Source organism: Phaethon aethereus (genome assembly GCF_964289735.1).
Source record: "Phaethon aethereus genome assembly, chromosome: 1".
Taxonomy (NCBI): Eukaryota; Metazoa; Chordata; class Aves; order Phaethontiformes; family Phaethontidae; genus Phaethon; species Phaethon aethereus.
In genome coordinates, this window is record NC_138575.1 from 88,016,546 (window position 1) to 88,040,456 (window position 23,911).

Below are 23,911 nucleotides of genomic sequence, written 5' to 3' on the forward strand. Positions count from 1 at the left end.
GTGGTTGCTCCAGGCTTCTGTCCCTCCGCGATGCCTGGAAGCAGCATGTTATTATCCCAGGGCCAAGGTGCTCCATGCATCAGAGAGTGGTCTTGGAGGAGGGACCCTTTCATCTGAGGTGACAGATCCCCAAAAGGTCTGAGAAGAAGAGAGTAAGAAACGAGAAAGTTCACATCTCCCAGCAGTTCTGGACAAAACCAAAATGTATCTCTGCAGAAGTGCTAGGAGGAAGAAGAATGGCTGGCTGCCATTTGTTGGGAGGCTCTTTATTTTTGAACAGGTCCTTTTTAGAGGATTTGCTGAGTGGGCAGTGCCTGGGTCACCACAGGTCTCTGATGTGGAGCTGAGGAGAGTCTAGTGGTGGCCCGCTCCCCAGAATCCCATGAGAACACCTTTAGGAAAGCATAGCTTTATGGAGCCTTTGGACAAATCTGCAGCCTCTTTCTTGACAGTGCTAAAAGGCGAGTGACCTTTGTATGACAATCCTCAGCAGATAGCTGAATATCCCAGAGAAACCTGAATTAGAAAGTCAGGAACATCACTGGGGGCTCCTGACTGAAGCTGTGGGCTCCATTTCTGCTAAAAAAACTCCACTGATTTCATCACTGAAGAGGATCTGCAGCATTCATGGGCCTATTTGGCAGCTAGCATCTTGTATCTGGCCAGTGTTAGCTGTGGAGAAGTGTGTAACTGTTCTCTTTCACAAGACCTCCAGGTCCTTCCTCGGTGGGAGATAGGATGCTGCAGGATCCTCTTTGGACATCCACAACTATCTGTGGAGATGGTGGTGGATGTCAGTACCTTGGCCAATATCTAGTTAAGAGACGTCTTTGATGCTGCAGCCTCTGTGTTTTGCAACAGAGGTGGATCAACTACAAAAATCCATGCAGCAAACTAGGTTAAGTTTTGACTCAATTCTCATTGCAGTGTTCATGCCATGCTTTTAATTCAATGGAAAAATATGCAATAGCCTCCCAAACGTCCCAGGGCTACAATGAGTTTTCTCAAGAGCAAAGAGGTACCCGGGACCCCAGTGCGTGCACGGGATGGGAGAAGCATGACAGCTGTGGGGAGAAAGCTCTCAATTACAGTGACCTGACACTGAGTTGAAGGAGTCAGGCACTGACCCAATGTGCCATCTGTCGCTGAGTAACTGGGGCAGTAGCAGAATTGTCCTAAAAGATTTCCTTGGCTCAGGTACGGGCTGAAAGGAGCAGAGGAGTGCTCTGAGAGGAGCAGAACCTTGGTCTGAGAGTCCACCCTCAAAATGAGGCCTGTTCTCCCAGGGGTAGCTGGAGAGAGGGAGTCCAACCATCTGCAGGGTCCCTGGGCCCTGGAGGGCTGGAAGCTCCAGTGCCAACAGTGGAGCTGGGTGACAGAAAACCGCTGGACATCAGGGGTAGTCCAAAAAGCAAGTGAGCACTGGCAGAAATGGCCAGCAAACAAGACCTCTGAAAGAGCCATCAGCACCAAGACTTACCACCTGTAAGAGTGGTGTCAGGACAGGCTGGGGGGACGACACTGGGCATGTAGTGAAACCAGGGCACCCAGATTTCCCCAATGGATTACACACAAGACCCTTCTTACGTGTGGCTTCTCTGGTTTGCCAGTTTTGCGGGGAGACTGTACGACTGTGTTTCCTGAGAGCTATTTTGGCTGGGGGGATCTCCACAACAGATGTGGGTTGTGTCTGCAGGTGTGTTCCAGCAGCTGATCTGAGGGAATATCGATGGTATCCTGGGTGCCAAGAGAGAGATAGGTTGATCAAGATATGCCAGGCTCAGATCCTCATTGCTGCTGTTACTCTCAACTGACAATACAGTGAGTATCCCCTCAAAGAAAAACAACCAAAGAAGGATGTGCCTTCTAGTCATGGGGCTCAAATCCTCTCTATGTCTTACTCTTGGCAGCAGTGTGGGTCTCTGACAGAAGAGTAGGAAAGCTAGATATAAAAAAAGTGGAGGGTAACTAAAGGAGCATGTGATGCTATGAGAAATCATTTGCATAAGAATACAATCTCTGGGAAGGTTCATGTGGATGATGGCACAGCAAGGAAGAGGACAGCAGTGCTCCAGCATATGCCTGAAGAGAATAAAGTCTCTGATTTGGTAATCCCCAACCACTTTGCTTTGAACAAAAATTGCTAGGGAGGGAGATGGTGCATTTTTAAACTGAAAGGACTCATTGTAAATCAAAATGGATTTATTTCATTATATTTTATTTTTTAGCTTGATCAATTCTCCGATGCTCATCATTGTTGACAAAAGAGAGGCAGCAGGAGAGATGAAAGGGAAGATGGGATTGCTCTTTTCTGCAACACTATGCATTTATGCTGGATTAACATGATTGTGTGACAGACTGAAATTCAGAGTGTGGTGGCAGCTGAGCTGTTTTTTCAATTTCTTCTCCATTTGGCACCTCATGGCAGGTAGCAGCCTGCATCGTTTTGTAAGACAGCTTCTACTGCCCCACTAAGAAAAAACGCAAAATCAAGTAAACTCACTTGTTAGTCACAGCATCACAGGAACGTTCATGTGGGAAGAGACATCTGGGGTCTCCACTCCATCCCTCTGCTCCCAGCAGGGTGACTCTCAGACTAGACCGGGCTGCTCAGGGCCTGGCCCAGGCAAATCCTGAACACCTCTAAGTGTGGAGATTCTCCAGCCTCTCTGAAAACCTGCTCCACTGCTGAAACACCATCACAGGAGAGGCTTTCCCTTGCGTCCCACAGGAATTTCATTTGCTGCAACCTGTGCTCCTTGTCTCGTGCCCTTTCTCTGTGCTCCTGTGAGAGGAGTCTGTCTCTGCCTTATCTCTAATCCCCTTTGGGTAGTAGCAGGCAGCAGTTAGCTCCCTGCTCTTCTGCAGGCTCAACAAATGCCCCTTGTCATGAGCCATGTCCTCCACCCCACAGTCATCTTAGGGCCCTTTGCTGGACTTGCTCCAGTGTGTCAACATCCCACAGTGTTGCAGATGTGGCTTTTCATGTGCCATGAACATGGGATTAATCACTGCTTGCTATGTTCTTGCTAATGAAGCACAGCATTTGGCGAGCCTTCAGCACTGCAGAGAGACCCTGCTGGCTCTGAAGGTACCCCCATTCTTACCATGCTGGAAGATGACTGGCTGCCATTATAGCACACACAACAGGCTTTTTTGGTGTCAGGGCTGACTCTTGTTTACCCTCAAAGGAGGCTGAGACCAAAGAGATGGAAGTATATTTCTGTGTAAAGAAGGGGTGGGACATCCCGTGTTATGATGAGGGCTGGGAGAGATCTGGGTTCCCAAGATGGAGATCCAACAAACTAAATATTAAGAAGTTCTGCTAGGAGTTGGTCACTGGGATGCAATTAAGGCCACATGGGGAAAACATGGGTTTAGGCTCGATTTTTTTTGTTTGGTGCCATTTATAATTTTTCCTGGTTTCTATTTGCAGATACCAGGTCCTGTTCTCCAGGAGGTGAACAAGCCTCACTGAGCAGCGTTCTCTCCACTGTAACAGGTTTCTCTGCCAGATTTTTCTCAGAAAGCCACAAAAGACCAAAGGACCCTCTCTGGCTGTATAGTGTGCATGAGAGTAGAAGATAAAGCAGCTAATACTTTTGTGTCCTGTGTAATTATTTCAGACCCTTTGTTGATGAGACGAAAGCACCCTAGAAATTCAGACTCTGCAACACTACACATTTATGCTGGATTAACATGATTGTGTGGCAGACTGAAATTCAGAGTGTGGTGGCAGCTGAGCTGTTTTTTCCAGTGCTAGTCTGCCATGTGATTTGTTCAACATCCAACTGCTTTCTGATGTCCGTGACTGTCTTATGCTGCCAAAATGTGGTTAGGAGGGCTTCACAGCTCTGCAGGTGGGGCTGTCTCTCCTGGCATGGTGCACACTTCGTACTTGGCAAGGTTAATGGGAAGCAACTGCCTCCCAAGACCCTTGGTAAAATCACACTTAGAATTAAAACATAAGGTTATATGTTGAGGAACAAAGTATGTGGATCACACTTCCAGAACAGAATACAGTATCCTGGGAAGACAAGACTCCAGGGATGGAGATATTTGATAACACGCTATATAAAATGGGATCTCAAAGAGCGAGCAGATTGTGTTACCTCTGTTTACAGCACAAGTTATTGGAACATGTCCATGATTCGAAAAAGGATGTGGAAAAGTGGAAAAGGATTTATAGGAGTGGTACAAAGAAAACTGACTTGGGGCCTGGAGATCTTGTTTTTGAATGCACAGAACTTGAGGTGTTTGATCTACTTTACCTAATCCAAAGGAAGCAGTGGTAAGCTCAGGCAGCAATTTTACTGCAAACAAAAGGAAATTAATTTTTCATGTCACAAAAAGGGTAGAATTATTGTTAGAGGATATTGTGGAGACCAGGTGTATAAATGAGTTCAAATAGGGATTAGGTAATTTCTGGAGGATCAGTTCCTCACTGGCTTTTGAATGTGATGGCCTGGGTATGCCTGCCAGCTCAGGATGCCCTCAGCTTTGGTTTACAGCAAGGTGCTGTATGATGCCCTGTCCCTCAGTGCCTTTCCTTAGGGTTCTTGTATCAGTCATAGCAGAGCACTAGGCTAGAGACACCATTGTCACAACCATTTCTACACTTTTACATTCACAGTCTTTGATATTTTCTCCCCATGAGGAGAAGATGCGAAATAGAGGCAAGCTCTCTACTCCAGCTGAGGAGCATAAGGGTGACCAGTGGCTCGAAATTAAAACCAAAATCTGTCTGGAAATGAGGTACATGTTTTTCACAGCAAGGCTCTGACACAGGAAGAACTCTTGCGGTGGCCTCCTCACCACCTGCACTCTGCTGACCTGAAAAACAGTCGCTGGTATCCTCTTGCTCAGCCCTAGGATATGGGTCTCTCTGCAGGAATGAGGAAGCCAAGCCAGATGATCACCATCATGAGAATAAAACACTGTCTATTCATATTTCCCCAGGCTTTTCCCTTACTCACAGCCCTGACTGGAGGGCTTCCCTAAGAGTGCATGTGGGCCCTCTTTAAGACTCAGAAAAAAAGCCAGCTGGTCTGACTCTGCCAGAAAACTCCAGCACAAGGCTGTGAAAGAGCAGAGGAGCATGACTGCTGAGCTGAGGGTACATAACCCACAAGGAAAAGGAAGGAAAAGGTTCCTGGACTCAGATGAACTGAGGTAGCGGTGGCATGTGGGTGTGGGGACTTTCCCCTGAGTTTAGCAGGGACCTGCTGTTTTTTCCCTAGCTACAGGTGGTTGGAGGGCTCACTTGTTCCAGACTTGAAGGAGATACAGGAGTTTCTTTTCTTTTTTTTTTTTTATTACTATTGTTTTCTTCTGTGTGTTGCTTATTAAGTCAAAATAAAAGTCATTCTGAAAGACTGGTAACCTCAAGGGTTCTGTGTGCCCCCTGTCTGAACTGTAAGACCAGATCAGTTCATGCAGAGGAGGAAATATGGACAAAATGGTCCAGTCATGAGCCAAGGTAAAGTTCAGAAACCTTAATAATGGAAAAGGAGGCTACAGTCAAAATACTGGCTCAAGAGCAGTTATTCAAAAGGAAAAAAACAAACCAAGACTAACAGCCCTCATCTGTGAAAAACAAATGTTTGGGATGGGTATAAAAAGCAGAGAACTCCTCAAAGTGAAGGGGCATGCTCATTGAAGGGTCGGAAGGTGACCTGGAAACCTTCCCAAGTGCCTGAGGGTGGGATCCCACCTTACAGCTGCTCTCATGAAGAAACTGATCCAAGAGACTCTCTTCCAGGTTTGCCTTCCTGTCTCAATGCCACTGGGAATGACTACCCCTGGCTACATACTCACCTCCCCCTCCAGCCACCGCACAATTTGTGATAATATGGGGCTGTAAGCCAGTCCAATGTAAACGTTAAGTTTAAATGGAGGAGGAGAAGAAAAGGTGAGTGTGTAATTAGAATAGGGAATAACTCAAATTACTTCCATGGCAAGTTCCTACAGGTACCTGCCCTAGTGCAACTGAGTGGATGAGAAACTGTGCTGAGGAGTGGAAAGTACAGGAAACTTTTAAAATGCCATTGCTGTCACATAGAATTACACTCTGAATGGCTGGCTGATGTCTGTAAATGGGTCTGGGAAAAGTAGACTATCCAAGCAGTGTCCAAAACCCAGCTGACAGTGCAGCAGTGACAGATTTTAAGATACTTGGGGCAGTTGCTGTGGTTGCCTGGGGACCTGTGGACCTGCTGGCTAAACCCAGAAGTTTGTTTCCCCAAGAAAATTCTGCAACTGACAACTGTAAAACAGGTTCTCCAAAAAAGTTGCTGTGATCTCAGGTACTGGCTCTGCTGCTGGGCATCCAATATAGGTTCTTGATAACCAACTGGAGTTGTAGGCAATCAGAAAAACAGGTCCCTAACTTCCTAAGGGGAGACAGTCAAACTAAGGCTCTACCTAGGGGACCCAATAAGGGAGGGAATGCTCCTGGTAAAAGGTCCAGAATCAGCTACAGCTGAGAATACTGTAAGTGGCATGAATGTATACGTGCCTTTCTGGTGGAGGTCCCCTAGACCTGCGTTGGACTCTCAAGGCAAAGGATTGTTTCTGCTGGAAGCTAGAGAGCAACCTGTGTGTGTTCAAATCACCCTGCGGACACCCCATCAAGACAAACCTCATGCTGATTGACCACACAAGGGACTTCTCGGCTCTCCAGGTTTGAATTAGGCCTCTCATAACACCGGCAGCATGATCAGAGCCATTCCTCATTCCTCCATTCTGAGAGACAGCTCACAGCAATGCTCTGTGCCAGACATTTTGGGTATGGAGAAACTCAGATGACGACTGCTTGCGATCTTTCAGTCAAGTATTTAGAGACGCGAAATCTGGTGCCACCAGGGGGCCCTTTAGGCAGGAAAGCTGTAGACCTATGCTTAAAGGATTCTAGCAATTCCTCTCCCAGTAATAAACCCGTTTGAGAGGATCAAGAAAAGCAATATAAGGTGCACACTTGAAGCTGAAAGAGGTATCAGTCTGAGCTATGTTTGGTTGTGCTCCCTATTCTCCCAGAGTGGTGCTTTTTCTCAGCACAAGCAGAGGTCTTGAGAGAAGAGATTGGGGCTTAGCCTTTGTGTCCCAGGTGACGCAGAAGGACTGGGTCCTGCTGGAGTCTTCAGCGATGACAGCACATACAGCACTGAGATGTTTGGCTGTATAGCAGTTAGAACACTGCAGGTGTCACCACTCTATCCCAATTCCATGACAGCAGTCTTCCTTCTTGTCTGCAGCCTGGGATCCCATCAACTATTTTTAAGCTTTTCACCCTTGGAAGTAAAAGCAAAAGCAGCACTGGGGAATACCAGGCCACCTATAGGAATCCTGCCACAGATGGGAGACCTTAAGTCAGGATTTGATCTGGAAAACCTTTAAACCAGAGAGAAACTGAGGTGGAACAGGATCCTCTCCCAAACAAGAAACTACAGTCAACATGGCACACACTAGCAGTGCTCTACAAGAATGCTTATTTCTACAGCTATGAAAAGGGATTCACAGACCCTGAAGCAGTCTGTATTTTCTTCAGTTATGAACAAAATCTCATGACTCATCTGAATTACGTTGGCTTTCCCAAACTTCTCTATCAAATCTTCTGTGACATTTACCTTGTGCAGAAGTGGCAAATTCACAGCTCAAATCTGGGTCCATATCCACCATGCTACTATCCTGGAAGTACAGGAGGTTTGTCAGAGCCATATAAAACAGCCTCCGCTGTTTTCAAGACCGGATCTGACACAGGAAAAAAATTAGAAGTACCTTTTAAGAAACTGTCCTTACCACAGGAAAACAGCAACTAGCTCTAAGTTTTCAGATGGGATTTCTGGTGTGCTTATGGACGAGCCTAACAGAGTGCTACCTGTGTTCATGCTTGTGGAGTGCTGTCCAGCAAATAACCTTTTGTGAAGTCATTTGGATGTGCAACAACAGAAAAGCTGCTGAAGGATGCTTTGGGTAAGAGTCTTTGAAAATTTTCATTACAAATTATGTAGCCTGATAAATGCATCCTAAAATGATGGATGAGTTGCTCTAAGACCTGGGAAAGTCTAAGACATGACTCTGCCTGAGCTGCCAGAGAGGTATTGGCAGACATATGTAATCATAGAGTTCTGGAAGCTGAATATTTTTGCTACATCTTACAGCCTTTACTGGTTTTAGGATCTTCCATCTTGGATGCATGAAGCCCCACTAACATTTTGGACTTAGGGACAAGATTCTTCATTACAGGATGTGTGGCCAAACACCTTGCTGACATTATGACACCACTTCATGTATTAAGCGACTAAATTGAGAATAAAGCATCTTGAACCTCACTAGGACATTGGAAATGTTCAGCTGGACTTGCTAAGACAAAGTGTTTAAGATACATGGTAGAGAATGGGAATAATAAATGACATTATAAAAAAAGCTGGAGATCTGTACAATGTGCAGCTCCTACAGCCCCCTGATGACAAGTGGCATCAGCTAGATATCACCCACAGCACATACATGGGTCGTGTGCTCTTCTGTCCTCTTTGATGAGTGATTTGCAGCAAGTCACCTAGTCATCTCACAGCCTGCCTGCACAGGTACACCTGGCAAGGTGAAGCTTGTCCACTCTGATATCCCAGTTCTCTGAAGCTCAGCTAAGGATCTACTGTTGTGCACAGATATTTCCAGCTGGGTCTCAGGCTTCCTGAACAGCCTGAGATGGGAAAGCATCCTCTTCTGTGTCTGATAGAAAATGCCTCCCACAAGAGCAAAGATGTACCTGATGGCACCACACTTGGTCCATAAGCCATCTTGTGTGGCTGAGACCCTTGAATACTAACACCATAGGTCTCTCCTCATCCCTGTGACCGTCCATGTTTTGCTAAAACTGTAAGAGCTCACCAGGAAACAAACCCCAAACTCATCCACTGATACACAGTGCTCCAGTCCTGTCCATCTGCAATACGTCCCCAGTCTGAGCCCACACGTGTAAACACAGACTTCTTCCCTGAGAAAACACACAGACTGGATCAGTCACAAGCGTGTCTGTCTTTGACTCTGCTCTTGAAATAAGGGAGAGAGGTGGGAGGGAAAAGTACACGGGCTTCTTAAGGATCTGGGAAGGCAAGTTGTTTCGGTTTCCCATATGGCGTATGGGAAGCGGCTGAGCAATGTGTCTCCTAACCAGAGGGCCTAAAGAAGCCCCTGAACCCAGAGGAAGGAGTGGGGGAAAGAAGTAATTCATCTTCACTACTTTTTTAGAGCTAACACGACAGGGTGGTTATGGACTTTTCTGAAGCAAGAAGGTTCTTCTTCCCAGACCAGCAGCAGCTGGAGGGCTCACTTTTTCCAGGTCTTGTCTCATTTATTGGCTTATTGCTGTGAAAGACCAAAGAGGCTGGGTGGAGGGATCATTTGCCTAAGGGGGAAATGAGGAAGTGACAGCTATAAGATGCAAAGAGCATTTGTTTCTGGGCTCAGCACTGCAAAGTATCTTGAAACTCAGCTCAAACTTTCTGTGGCAGGCCTCTGTTTCTTCATGTATCGCAGAAAGATGTAGATGGGAAGGAACCTCTGGAGACCTCTAGCCCAACCCCCTTGGTTTCAGCAGAGCTGACTCCGAAGTTAGGTCAGGTTGCTCTGCTTAACCAGGAGCATTAATTGGTTTTATTCAATCAACATGGAGTTCAGCTGCCTCCTCTCATGCTTACCATCTGCAGCTCACCACCACAGCCAGAGCTGTCTTCTCCAGGAGGCTGAGCCTGCACGGTCACCCAATGAGGAGCAGCTCGCATCCTGCCAGTGCTGTCCTGGCAGGCTTGGTACCCCCAACACAGCCACAGCCTTCAGGCAGTGACCTGGCCGCCCTGGTGGGTCCAGGTCCCGACTGTCTGGTGATCCCTGCTGGGAACGAGGGGTCACTACTCATCCAAGCTAAAACAGGGACCCAGCTAAGACCTGGTAGGCGGCTCTACCTGCTCTTTGCATTGGCGTCTGCATTTGCTTTTCTAAATCACACAAAAGGGCCATCAGAAACAGAAATTGTCAGTCTAGAGGGAAGTCTAACAGAGCCTGCAAGATCATGACTGTGCCACCTCCACAACTCTCTCAAAGCAAGCAGCCCCAGAGGATGACAGTGCCACTCAGTTGGCAGGACCAGAGCTGATAGAAGCTTGGAGCAGGTGCCATCAGAAGCAAGGAAGGGACCATAAGCACTAGACATCTCCCTGACAGCTCTAATGATACTGTGGTTGGAGCAAGAAAGTTGCTTCGGAAAGGCCTCCTGATACCAAAACCTCTCTCAGGTGAAACCACTGAGGACTTTGTTGCAGGCTTACTGAAAACTAGTCTGGTCCACAATCACACATGAGCCAGTGGTAAGAACTGATGAAAAGACAGTTAGGATCAGTTGGTACATACTTCTGTGCAGACAATCTCTTGCACTTTAATCCCAGCATGCACTGACTTCTAGTGTAACTTTTGGCAAAACTGATAGCGTTGAGGGAGGTCTGCCCCCAGCTGCTGAGGTTGACAGATGGTCACAGGATTCAAATCAGATGAGTGGAGAATTAGAACGGAGACAAGAAAGGTGAATAAGGCCTCTGAATGGCATCATTACTTCTGAGGAATCACTGTTGAAGATGGGCTTTGTTCTTTCCTTGATGACATCAGCACACCATTGATCTCACTGTGGAAGAAGAATTAGACTGAATGATAAAAAGCATCTTCAAGTTTGGATGCAAGTAAAGCACACAAGCAAGCTTGAGATTGAAGTGCAGTGCAGAATGCTGTATCCTCAACTTTTTCTGGAATTCTATGAAACTTTTTGCTGTGATCGCCCTGTCAGCTAAAATATCACCAGATACAGCATGGATCTTTGCAGATTCTAAGGAAAGGGAAGAAACTATGAAATTTCCCATTATGTTATCTGTAGCTCTGACCTCAAGTCAGCAATGATGTTCTGCAGGTCACCAAGATGAAAAAATACCAAAGCAGATATTCTTCTAACTATTTCTGTATCTGTAGCTGTATTTCTACCTATCCATAGATGATGACAAAGGTGTTCAATAAAACTGAATAAGATGGAAGAACTAGTAGAAGCTGTGGAGTCAAGTGGTCCACAGAGACATGGAGAACCTGGCTAGCAGCCCTTTGCCACTTCCCTCTCTCCTGCAGTGTTTTCCTCAAAGGAAATGAGGGATGGCTGCTCACATTGCTAGTGCTGGCCTAACAGTCAGGTGCTGCCTCACTTCCTTCTGGATAACTGGCTGGACAGAGTCAGAGGTAGTGGTGTTTCATCCACACAGAAAGCAGGGACAGAGTTATCTCTCCACAACTTCTCACTGGCAAGTACATTCTTCACTACTCAGCCAGGCACTGCTGCAGTGATGGGGAAGTGTGAAAACTGTAATCAGCCTCTGCAGGTATTGTACCATCCGCTAATGATTTCTCTTCCGTACCAAAGAGTAAAAGATAACTGGTCAGCAGGAAGTTTGGGGGAGTCCTGAGGACTTGCTCCAATGTGAAAGTATCTTGAACAGAGACTAGAATCCACCAGTTTTTAAAATGAAGCAATAGTACAAGTACAGAATTGCAAAAGTGCAGCTACGAGATACATGCAGGTTGAAGCAGCACATTGATCACAGCGCCCAGGGCGGGCGTGCGAGTGCAGGGAGGAGGTGTTGCAAGTCAATCCCAGGCAGCAGCTACCCGCTTTCGAAATGCTGTTCACAGAGGGAAGGCACCCTGACTGACTGTGGCTCCAGCTGCCGAGGGAGCTCTGTGGGGCGGGCCGGGGCTGTGGTGAACATGGCTGAGGCTGACCCTGTGCAACGGAGAGGGCATGGCTGCAGCGACCGCGCTGCAAAGGCCCCTGAACGCAGAGCCCAGCACATGGCTCCAGCTGGAGTTGGGGATGTCCCAAGACCAGAGGGGCCTGCTTGAACCAGGCCCATCCCTGCTGGAGCAGAAGGGCCCAAATCCCCTCCCTGACACAAAGCTGAGAAGGAGGGAAGGGGCCAGGGCACAAGCACGAGGGCTATGGTGGCCCCTGGGCTGAGATGTGTCCAGACCCAGCAAGGCTCCACCAGCAAGCGGGTGCTGGGGGAGCAGTGCACCCACACCCTGTGGTGCAGGGATCCCACCAGGCAGGCACGAACCCCCAGAGACATTCACAGGTGGGAAGGGGCTTAGCAGCAGCTGTCCCACTCACACCACACTTAGGTCCCTCTGCGCCCTGGGGGCAGCCCTGCAGCCAAACGCGGGCATTTGGGGAAAATGACGGTTGAGGCTTTGCCCAGCCAGAGACAAGCAACTGTTTGCACTTCCAGTGTCTGATCTGTTGCTGCAGTTGGACAAGCACAAAAGCCACCGATGCTCAGACAAAAGTTGGTATTATTTACAGCTCCTGCTCTCAGTGGCTCATTGTACAATTGCCAAAGTATGAGTTTAAAAAGGAAATGCTAAACTTTAAAGGTCTGCAAAGATAAGAAGACAAATGCTTCATGGATCTCCCCCAGGCAGCTGGCAAGACAAACTGAAGCTCGTGCCTAAAACACTGTTGCTGCGACCGATACCGTGCGGGTCATGCCTGAAGGGCAGCGTGCGGTTAGAGCAGCACTTGGCCTCATCCAGCAGCCACAGCCTGGGTTCCCCTTCCGAGCCTCCACCGTCTGGTGTAGAGAGGCCCGGCTGCGGTTTCGAGAGCTTTGTCTTACCACTGTGCCGTGCCCTTGCTGTAGCTGCCCGGCAGGCGGAGCAGCGCAGGAGGGAGGGAGCAGGACCCATGCTCGCTGGTGGCCAGCATGCAGAGGCCATTCAAATAATTAACGCAGGTCTTTTGACTAACTTAGGGTTTCCCCTCCCACCCGCTGCTGGTCAAGCCACCCCATCTTACTGCAAACCATCCTCTACCAATCCGAACATAACCAAAGACTTACAGACACAACCGTCCACACAAACCATTTGAAATATTTTTAAACTTTTTTATTTACAGTGCTAGTTGAAAACAATATATATATTTATATCTATCATCCTCATGATGTCTGTGCCATAGAAAATGCTGTGGCTATATTGCCTTTAATTTACAAAAAATGGTCACAAGAAAATCTGAAGGGAAAAAAAAGGAAATAAAAGTTTGGTCCCCAATTGTTTCTCTCTTGATTTATCATTTTAAAAAAGCCTCCAAATTAAAAAAATATGTAGTTCAGATGAAATTCATATATAAAAACAATCCTTACCTTCTGAAAAATTCATGAGGGCCAGCTTGCTGTCATGTAAACTTGGGGGGCGGGGGGAAGCTTAAAATAAATTCTGTCTCCTTGTGTGGTTTAATAGAACCATTATTTGCTTTTAATATTCTTTGTCTCTCAAAGGTTCAACAGGAAAGCAGATGAGAGGAGGCCGAGGACTGGGAAATGGACCTTGCAGCCTCCTGAACTCAGGGAGGGTATTTGACAGCAGGTCTGGGGAGCTGAAGCTGTCAAGAATCTCAGACTAGTGACAAAAAAAAAGGAGGGCAGGTGAAAATGGAAGGAGAGGTGCTCACCACAAGAAGAGCCTGGCACATGGGCCTGGCGAGCTTACCCACTGCACCCCAGGAAACAATGGGATTCTTGAGGGGGCACAGCTGAGATTCTTCTAAGTGGGGCACAGCTGAAAGGATGCGGGGGGCTGGGATAATTTCAGCTGGGGAAGGTCACAGATGGGCTAGATCTTCGGATGAGAAGGGAACTGCTGTCTTCCCCATTTGAGAGCATTTCTAGTCTTTCCTCATCTGAGACTGTGTGAAGCCAGAGGCTAATGGACAGTGCAAGCACAGGCTGGAATGGAGGAGGAGAGATGGACGGAACACAGGAGATGGGAGGGGAGGACTCAAGCTGAAGACCCATTTTCTGTCTTCTGTCTCTTTGGATCCACTTCATCCTACACAGGGCAGAGAGTCAAAAAAAAGGAGTTACCATCAAACAGTCACCACACCAAGGCACACCATTTCCCCACAAAATTCCTACTGCTGCTCTCTCCTCCATAGAGGAGAAATAGGTATCTGTTTGGCCCACCCTAAATCCATTCCTCTCTAAAGGACCTTTGAGTGCCTGACACAACTGTTCCATTGACAGTCGCAGTTAAGACGTGGACAGCTCCATCTGGAGTGATACCCACGCTGTTACTTTTAGGAGGTATAAGGAGTACAGGCTCACATCACTGCAGACAGACCCTGAGATCTGCCCTTACAAGTCCATTTTCTGGCCTGAAGCCCAGAAGTCACAGGTGTCTGAGGGCTCACGGTCCAGCACAATCTCAAGCACCGTGACTCTCAAACACTCAGTACCATGACTGCTAGTGGAAGGACCAGGATCCTACATGGAGTCTACAGGGGTTTATTATCCCCTTGCCACATCGGATTTGTTTACCCATCTGCTGCTGAAGCAATGAGACCCAAAGCCAATTTGAGATGCATCCACATGGATTTGATCAGATCATAGCAATTAACCTGGTTCCTTCTCACTGCAATTACTCTCAACGCTATCACTCACCTCTTCCTCCTCTGCGGATCGCTTTTCTGCATGACCATCCTGCTCTTGCCCATTCTCATCTCCTTCTAAGCACAAGCAAGATAGGAAATCACAGGTTAATTGAAGTAGCATTTAAAGGAATGTAATCTCACAGTCAGAGGGCTCAGAGGAGGAACTCTCCTCCGTGATCTTCTATGCCCCCACAGCCTGATTCCTCCCATTCTCCCTATACCAATTATTCCTACCTTCATCCTCATCACCACCTTCTTCTTCATCCACATCATCAGGATTCTCTTCCTCATCCTCTTCAGCTCCATTTTCCTCATCCTGAGTGAAATAAATTGGTCAGAGAAGAAACTGGTGTCAGGATGACAACCCCATGTGCTCTTTGCTGCAAGTGCAAGAACAATCTCCACAGCTCCAGCCACTGCAGACTCCAGTCTCGATATGCATCAAATGAGCGAACCTCTGCACTGTTACTCAGACACTGTCATTCGCACCATCCCAGCTGAAACCCTCCTCCCAACCAGCCTTCTTTCCAAAACCAATCCTTCCAGTCCTTCCCCATCAATATAAATCTCCTTGACTTCCACAAGCTTACATTCCGACAAGCTGCTGCCATCCCACCCCAACAATCAGAACAACTCTCTTTGTTACAGGCTAATGACTTAGTAGTACATCTGCTTCCAGATCCCTTCTTCACTGTTCCCCCTCCCACCTTCTTCAACTTATACTCCTTATGCACCTCAAGATACTTTCAGCAGGTGCAGGACCACATCTCCTGTGTGACCTTCCTCCTAACTCCTACTTGCCCTTGTCTCCATTCCTTTCTTTTGACCTTTTTTTCCTTCTCACTGGGCCATGCTGACTATGCCAAGTCCTTCAAGGCTCATTCTCTGCAATTACCCTATTGCTCACTCTTCATTTGCCCCTCTCCCTTATGAGCTCCCCTGGCCTGTCCTCTTAATTGCTACCCACCCCAAGTGAGGCTAACCACCCCTTATTAAACCCTCCTCGATGCCTCTAAATCTATCCCCCAGAAGGGCCTCACCTCTACTATCTCCTTCTTCTTTTCTTTATGGACTGTTTTCTCCTCAAGTTTTTCCTTCTTTTCTTTCATTTCCTGTGAGCGAGATGAGAAAAAACCCCACATTCCAGTGGTCAGCAGCAAGAAAATAAAAGATGGGGATGCTTAAACAAAGAGGGTCTAGAGGAGATGCTGTATAACAGTGAGGGAAGAAAACATATTAGGCGTTAAGTCTGCCCGCCCTGAAAAAGCAGCAGCAGCGAAAACGCGTCAGAGCTACTTTTAGACCACACACATGTGGAAACCAGAAGTACGGAAGAGTTTAATGTCTTTTAAAAGAACCTTGTCCGTCAGATCGAGGCGTTTCCGGCCCTCCCCCCGCCACCCGCGGCGCCCGCGCTTTGTTGTCCACACAACTTTCCGCCCCCCCGGGGGCCCCGCCGCCGTTAAACCGTTCGCTAACGGCTCTGCCACCTCCCGCCCTGATGGGGGACCCGCCGGCGCGATCCGCCCCCTACCCCCCCGGCCCCCCGGCGCCGAGCCGAACCCAGCGCGCGCGCCGCCCGGCCAATGGGGGGCGGGGGCGGGGCGGGGGGCGCGAGGGCTCGCGCCCCCCGCCCCGCCCCCGCTCCCCATTGGCCGGGCGGCGCAAGGGTCCGCGCGCGCGCCCCCCGTCGGCTGGGTACCTCAGAGGCCGCCGCGCCGGCCCCGCGGGGCTGGTGCCCGTCACCCCTCCCCCCCACCTCGCTCCCGCCCTGGACGGGAGCGGACCGGCCGGGGCTGGGGGATGGTGGAGCGGGGGTGTCTCACCTTAGCGCTCAGCTCCGCCGGCGCCTCCTCGACGCGTTTTTCTGACATCCTGGCCCGGGTAGCGAAGGGAAGAGGCCGGGGGGGAACAGTCCGAAGGAGCCCCGCGGGGAAAGAGCGAGGGAGAAGGGTTGGGCGGGGGTCAGCCACGGGAGCGCAAAGTCCCAGCGATCCGGAGGTGGCGGCGGGCTCCCGCCCCGGGGGCCAAAGTATCAGGGTCTCCCGCGGTGGGGGGATACGCCGGGGAAGGGGATTTATACACCGCCCGGTGACGAGGGAAGGAGGGACCTGGGGAGGGAGGGGAGAGGGACGGGAGGCGGAGGAGGGAGGGGAGAGGGACGGGCCGCGCCGCGGGGAGCTCGGCCGCCAGAACAATGTACGCTCGGCGCTCCACGAGCGCCGGCGGCCGCCCGGCAGCAGGGACGACCCGCAGCCCCCAGGAAAGCGCAGTCCCCGTAAAGGCGCCGCCTCCCCCTCCGGCACCACCTGGCCCGTCGAGGACAGGCGGGGGCGCGAAGCACGAAAGCCCCGCTCCGCTTTCCCCGCCGAGCCGCGGGCTGTGGCACCAGACGCTGCCCAGGGGTAGCCGAGTCCTCTACCCGCCGCCCGTCCAGCAAGGCCGGGGGGAGCCGCCCGTACAGCCTGGCCGCCGCTCCCGGAGGCACCCGGGGTGGGCGAAAAGCGGTGCTACGGGGCCGTGTGGGCGGGAAGCACTGGCGACGGCCGGGCTCACGCGGCCGCCTGCCTGGAATTTTCCACTCCAGCTGCCCGCCCTCCCCGCTTCCCGCTGGAAGCGCTCCCGGCGGCGGGGCTCCTCCCGCCCGGCCCAGCCCGGCCCCCCGCGCGGGAATCCGCCGGGTGGGGGCGGGGCGGCAGTGAGGCTGCTTTTCCCGCGCTCAGTCCGTGGCGGAGGGAAAAGGCGGGGCCTGGCTCGCGCGCGCCGGCAGGGCAGCTGGCTGTGGGGGAAGGGTTACAGAGCGTATCCCGATTCCCCATATAAGGAGGGACTAACGAATGAGCGCCTGATTGGGCTATTCAAATGAGCCGTCCGCCTGGCAACAGCCTTCCCATTGGCTGCTAGGAGTAGTCTTGCTAGTGGGTGAAGGGGGGCGCGCGGGGATGGTTGCTGCAGTGAGGAGGGAGAGACCGCTGGCACGTGGGGCGATGGGGAAGGCGCGCGAGGGACTGAGGGCGTGGGGCGGTATTCGCCAGCGCCGCGGCCCCGGGCGCGCTGCGGGGCTCGGCTCCTGCCCAGGACCGGCCTGCCCTCTGCTGAGCGCTGCGGCAGTCCTCCGGGGGTGGAGGGCGAGCATGTGTGCCCTGGCTGACGTCCGGGGCGGCTTGTGAGGAGAGAGGCCGGTGATGAAGTAGCCGGGCTGCATGGGGCACGAGTGTTGTGTGCATCCGGCCCTTAAACGGGAGGAGGCCTCGGTATTGTCAGCCCTCTGTGCAACTCCACGGCGGTACGGCAGGTGTCGGAGGGCCCACAGCCCCGGTTCCGCGGCGGGCGCTCGGCAGCCCGAGGCAATGGCGGTGCCCCGCTGACAGGCTTCGCCAGGCGCGGCTCCAACCGCCCGCTGCCAGCCCGACCTCCCGCCCCGGTGGCGAGGCGCGGCGAGCGGAGGAGCAGCCGGGCAGCATAGGGTGTGCAACACTGACCCCTGCCGCCTGTCGCGGAAACCGGGCTCGTGCGGCCCGCGCCCGTTCCCGACCCCCGCCAGCCGCGGACGCGGTGGGTCCGGGCGGTGGGTCCGGGCGGCGGGCGGCCCGCCGAGAAGGATCACGACCGAGCTCCGACTCTCTTTTTAGGAAAAGCCCTTTCTGCAGAATTGCAGGTTGTGTGCTGCAGCTGCGGGGATTTGTTGCCGACTAACAGATGTTCCTCTAGCCGCGCTTCAGAGCGTTGTTTGTCAGCTTGAGCAGACCGGAATGACTAAATTCCCTTTCCCAGAAGATTTATGTTGTCCCACTCTGGGGGACACACGAAAAATCTGCATGCATTTACAAGCCTATGTACAAAATTAAGCATGCACATGAGTACGTCTAGATGTAGGCGTGTGCACAGCCATGTTCACAGGTATGAGGCAAGGTTATTAATCCATCTGGTTGGAAAATATTTAGGCACAGAAGCCCTTCTTGTCCTTCTGCTACAAACTCACTAAGCTCCAGTTCAAAGTCAGGATTTAGAACTGCTCCTCTGAGTTTATAATCAAATGAGTTTCAGTTTGAGCATTTAACAGGAAAAGCAATTGGTACGTGTGGAACGGGGAGAGTAATAAGTATATACCTCCTGAAGGAAAATATGAAAGAGCTTGGATAAAGTATAATCTGTGTGACAGGGAGGTAGGAGGTCCCCATCTTGTCTTCTCCACAGCTACAGCTGCTTCTCTCAGATGATCTGACTAATCTATGTTCTTCCTAGATACATGCATTGGTAGTGCCTGCCCCAAAGAAATTGCCTTGTAACCCAGAGACACAGAGGTCTAGACTAGTACCAAAATAACAAATCATGAAAATACATGCTTTTTTTTCCTCCTTCTGTTCCATAAAGCCCCTCTGGCCAACTTGTCAGGTCTAGCTGCTATCAGCATTCAAGCCCTGTTTGGTTCAAGTACCCCGCTTTCATCCCTCTCTTATGCAAGAAGATCTTAATTTCTGGAGCTACACCCAAAATCAGGAGAAAAAAAAAGTCTATAAAGTGGACAGATGTTGTTCCTCTCTGTTTCTGCTTGTCAGGAGACACATGGCTCACGGCTCTGCTGTTCTCTTCACCAATCCAGGTTCTTCATCCTTTCCTTTACACACTCAGCTACTGAAAATGCAAAAGACCGACAAGCATCCCTTGTCAGAGACGTTTTCATATTAATGCACGAACAGGCCTTGACACAACATCCTCAAGGGGAGAAAGCAAGGGATATATTCAGTGATGTCGCTGTGCCCGAAGCGCTGTGTTGACACAGACAGCACACCCACAGACAAACGCCTGTTTGTGTAAGGGAAGCCTGTCTCCAACAACCTGTAGGATGGGGCTGCTTGGTCAGCTCTGCAAACTGGTGTGCCACCTCTCAGCTCTCCCCTCCCCTCAGCACTTGCAGCGTGCAGTCTCACATTCTCCCTTCCACGCTCCTCACCATATCCTCCTGGCAATTTTTACCTCATCTGTTGCTTCTCAACTTTTGCCTCGTACCCATATTCTTGGCAGCATTCTTCCCGTGGCCCTCTCCCTGTCTTCCCTTTATGACAACCTTTACCCCATGTACAAAATTCATCTTGCATCCCCCGGCTTCATTCTCCATGTGTCCCATATTGCCCTGCATGCCTGCATCAAGTATGTTTTTTGCCTTAAATCCTGTGTGAAAATCTTCCTCGTGTGTTGTGACATGCCCGCTTCTGCATCCCAACTTTTCTTGCCCTTCAGATCCTGATGGGGAGATTCCTCTGGCTTCTAGCGTGCAGCCGCTTCGCTCAAGGCCTGAGGGCATCCCTTAACTGTTTCACCTAACTCTGCCCTGTGTCTTCTGCTCCTCCATCCGATTTGTGCCACTCTGCATTTCATCTGCTGGATTGCTTTGCAGCTTTTCTCTGCTTGCCTCGCCCATCTGTGTTTTTCCCTTTGTTGCAAATGCGAATATACTCATTGTGCAGTCTGCAGATGCGAGTCCCTTTTCAGTATGTTCTGTAATTTGCCTCAAGTCGATTTGCTAACTCAGCAGAATATATTCCATCCTTTTTGGAGTCTTATGTCCTTAGACAAAATGAGGGAGGTGCAGAAGTTACATGATATATCATTGTTCAGGAACACAGACAATATGCGTGTCTGTCTGCAGGGTGGAGAACAATATGAATGTAATTTTCTCTGTACAATAAGTTACAATTTTTGTGCTGCATGCTGTTTGTGCTCTGTGTTTATGCAGGTGTGTGCATGTGTTTAGATGCAGTACATACCTATTTGTGTACAGTGGTGATATTTTATCTGTTACATGCATTTACTTTTGTGAATATAGAAAGTGTGGTACTTTTCTACTGAGGCATGTGTTAAGCTTGCATGTGTGTGTCTTCATACGTGAGCATGTGCTTGCATATGTGTCTGGGCTTTCATGCATGGTCTTTATTTTTCTTCTAACATATGGAGAGTGCATGCACCTAGAAGCAAATATTTATGCATTTTGTTGAAATACCTTGCTAATCTTGTCACTGCATTCTGTTGGGGGGTGGGGCGTGATGTTGTTTATGTTGAAGGCTGAACTAACTGAGCCATTTTCTGAGCAAAAGCAAAACACAATACTGGGTATTTCAAAAATTTTATTTTGTGAACTAACTCATAAGTGGTTCCAAAGCTCTTCCAAACCATTTGCTGAACAACAAATGAGCAGAAGGTTGCGTATTTGCATTAACTTGTATTAGATTTACATAAATTCAGACACAGAGAGTATCTGTCCTTTTACTTACAGTGAAACTGGCAAAATCTCAACATGCGGAAGGAATGTGTTTGAATGCATTTATGTATTTAATCCACACTGTTCATCTTTCTGTCCTGTGTCCATTAAAAATCCAGGTGGATAATCGGTTTTGTTCTTCTTTCATGATGCTGTATCCTGGAGTCAAGAGGAAATACCCAAGATTTCAACCATCAGCCAACTTTGCATTGGGAAATGGCTTCCTGAGAGGCAACACATTTAAATAAGCACTGCGGAGGGCTGGGAGGCAGGGTAGGTAACAGGATGAGAGGAGGCAAGAGGAGTAGAAGAGGCTGATGAGGAGTGACACAGCCTGTCAGAAGACTGGAAAGGGGAGGGAGGTTTTGAATCGTGATTTTTGTGAACCTCTTTTTGCTAACACAGCACAGATGGAGGTCGTGGTTCTCACTCACAGTGTGATAGACACATTCTTAACACGAGCAAAATATTCTGAAAGTAATTGCTGCCGTGCAACACAAGCTGCAGCCACCACAAGCTGGCTGTATCATCCCAAATATGAATTGTCACGTTTGAGGATCAAATCAGAGCTATCCTTCACTCAGGGTGCCCTTCATCTGAGGTCAGAGTTAGTTGTTGGGTGAGGATTATGTACGAGGCACAGATGAAGGGAACCAATGAGGAAATGGCTGTGGGTAGCTCTGACTTTTGATAATGAGGATTTCTTTGTCTTACAGGCATCCACAGGGGCCCTGGAACATTTGGACACATTAAGAAACGGCTTCTGTCTTCCTGGCCAAAATGATCGGTCCCCGGAAGCAGCAGGTAACAAGGCATGATTTTTCACCATACTGTTTATTTACCTTCACCACGTGACACTCGGTTTGCTTTTAAAATGCTTCCACTGTGGCTGCCCCTTTGGCTGACTCTGCCGCTACGGGTGACGGGGATGCTGGGGGAGGCTGCCTGGCAGCAGCCAGCAGTAGGCGGGAGAAGGTGGAGTTGAGGGCAGTGGCGCCATTCATCCCTCTGCCATTTTGCCCTTCACTCAGGTCCTCCTGGCTGCCTGCTGAGCTCCTTCTTCCTCCCCTTCCCCCATCCTCCACTGCCTCCAGCACTACCTGTGCAGCTTAAAAAAAGAAAGAAAGGAAATGGAGAGATGTAGTTAATGGCTTTTATTCATGATGGAAAACAGAAGCAGCCTAAATAAAGAATGTGACAGGAGCAAGATGGGAGTCTTGCTTTTCATTCACGCCCTCACGTGCTTCGTTATTCTAACCTAGCAAATGACCATCCCCTTGGTCCACAATTAGACATGTGGTGAGTACTATACAGAAACCTCTCCTACAAATAGTGCAGTAACACAGCTTCTGCATTCCTCAGAACTGTGGGCTTGTCCATGTTCCAGAAAAACATTACATTTCCAATTCCTCCTTCCAGGGTTTCACCTAGCATTAGCCACCAGCACGATTCTTTGCAGGATAGGTTTTCTTAGGATTTGCTGAAGTGGTAGTATCACTGGTAATGTAGTCTTTGGTGACATAGGTTTATCAAGTGTAAGGACTGCCTGTAAGGCTACAGAAATATCCAGTAAGACTCACAGCTGCAGCCCCCAGTCTCAAAAACTCAGCCCTTTGGATCACAGACCACTTGAGGAGGAGCAGCACTGGGGACAGAAAAAGGATCTGCAAAGCAGTATTTGTTCCGAACTCCATTCTGTTCCTTCCCTGTCTCTGTGTTTGGACAGCAGCAATGCCCGACTTAGTATTTGGAAAAAAATGAGGGAGTCCTACTATCTCTAGGACATTCCAGGAGGGGGAGGATCACTGGTATCTCAGGGACAGCAAGTAATTTTATTCCAGATCTGGGGGGAAAAAAAAGAGAAAAAACCCCCCCATGCTCACATTCTTGCCCAAGAAGCTCTTTACCTGCCTTTGAATCCTGCCGCTTGAGGTCAGCTCCACATACTCTAATCAACACCAGGAGAGCCTCAGAGCAAAAGGAAAACACACCAAACAGGAAAGGCTTTCCTGACTGCAGGTCACTGAAGGATGAAGGTTGCAAAGGAAGAGGCAGAGAGGCTGAGGCAGCATTAGCAGAGGCTCTGTATGAACTTCAGTGCTCACAGATCAGCTCCCAGCTGATGACGGGAGAGTGTTTCAGCAGTTCACCTGTGAACAGCCTCCTAAGGGGCACTGCCTGAGTGGTCTGTCACTGCTTAGCCCGTGCCCTGCCCATAGGATCTGTCTCCACCTCACAATCCTGCACCACTACACTACCCACAGCTTCCATGTTGTGGACATTAGTTTCAGCCTCTGAAGAATGCACTTGCTAGACACAATGGGGGACATCTGAAGGGTCTTCTGCATATGCACAGGCACAGGCCTCCAGTGAGAGGTCTTCTATCCTTTCTGGACACCAGGCAGTTTTGAGACCTACTGTAGCAAGAGGTATTGCCAATTATGGTATTGCCAATATATGCATTCCACCACGTAAAGCATGCTACTGGGTTGTTTTCCTCCGTCAAACTCCAAAATCCAAGGATGTGGCTCCTGCCACAACCCAGGAGTTCAATTTCTCAACCCCATCTTGCAACCTGGTATGTCCAGTCTTCTGGCACGTGTTTAGGAGGGCTCCCACACCTAGCAGGCAGGATGCAACGGTCAACAAAAACACCACTAAGGAAGCCTGCGCTGGTCTCAAGCTGGAACGAGTCAGTCTGCTCTCCTCCTTTCAGTACAGGAAAGAGACATGGACCTGTTGGAGCAGGACCAGAGGAGGGCCACAAAAATGATCAAAGGGATGGAACACCTCTCCTATGGGGACGGGCTGAGAGAGTTGCGGTTGTTCAGCCTGGAGAAGGCTCCGGGGAGACCTTACTGCAGCCTTCCAGTACTTAAAGGGGGCTTATAGGAAAGATGGGGACAGACTTTTTAGCAGGGCCTGTTGTGATGGGACAAGGGGTAATCGTTGTAAACTAAAAGAGGGTAGACTTGGACTAGATAGAAGGATGAGATTTTTCACACTGGGAGTGCTGAAACACTGGCATAAGCTGCCCAGAGAGGTGGTAGATGCTCCGTCCCTGGAATCATTCAAGGTCAGATTGGACAAGGTTCTGAGCAACCTGATCTAGTTGAAGATGTCCTTGCTCATTGCAGGGG

The 23,911-nt window shown here is 49.6% G+C and overlaps 1 protein-coding gene across 1 annotated transcript; it reads right to left on the reverse strand.

Moving 5' to 3' along the window:
• Positions 1-13,763: 13,763 nt before the first annotated feature.
• Positions 13,764-16,386, reverse strand: PTMS (parathymosin; the record flags this gene model as incomplete). The annotated part of the gene is made up of 5 exons (XM_082014370.1): positions 13,764-13,911; positions 14,523-14,587; positions 14,747-14,828; positions 15,553-15,624; positions 16,339-16,386. The coding sequence occupies 5 exons, from the start codon at positions 16,384-16,386 to the stop codon at positions 13,861-13,863; spliced, it is 318 nt and encodes a 105-aa protein (XP_081870496.1). The 3' UTR covers positions 13,764-13,860.
• Between the last annotated feature and the right edge of the window lie 7,525 nt (positions 16,387-23,911).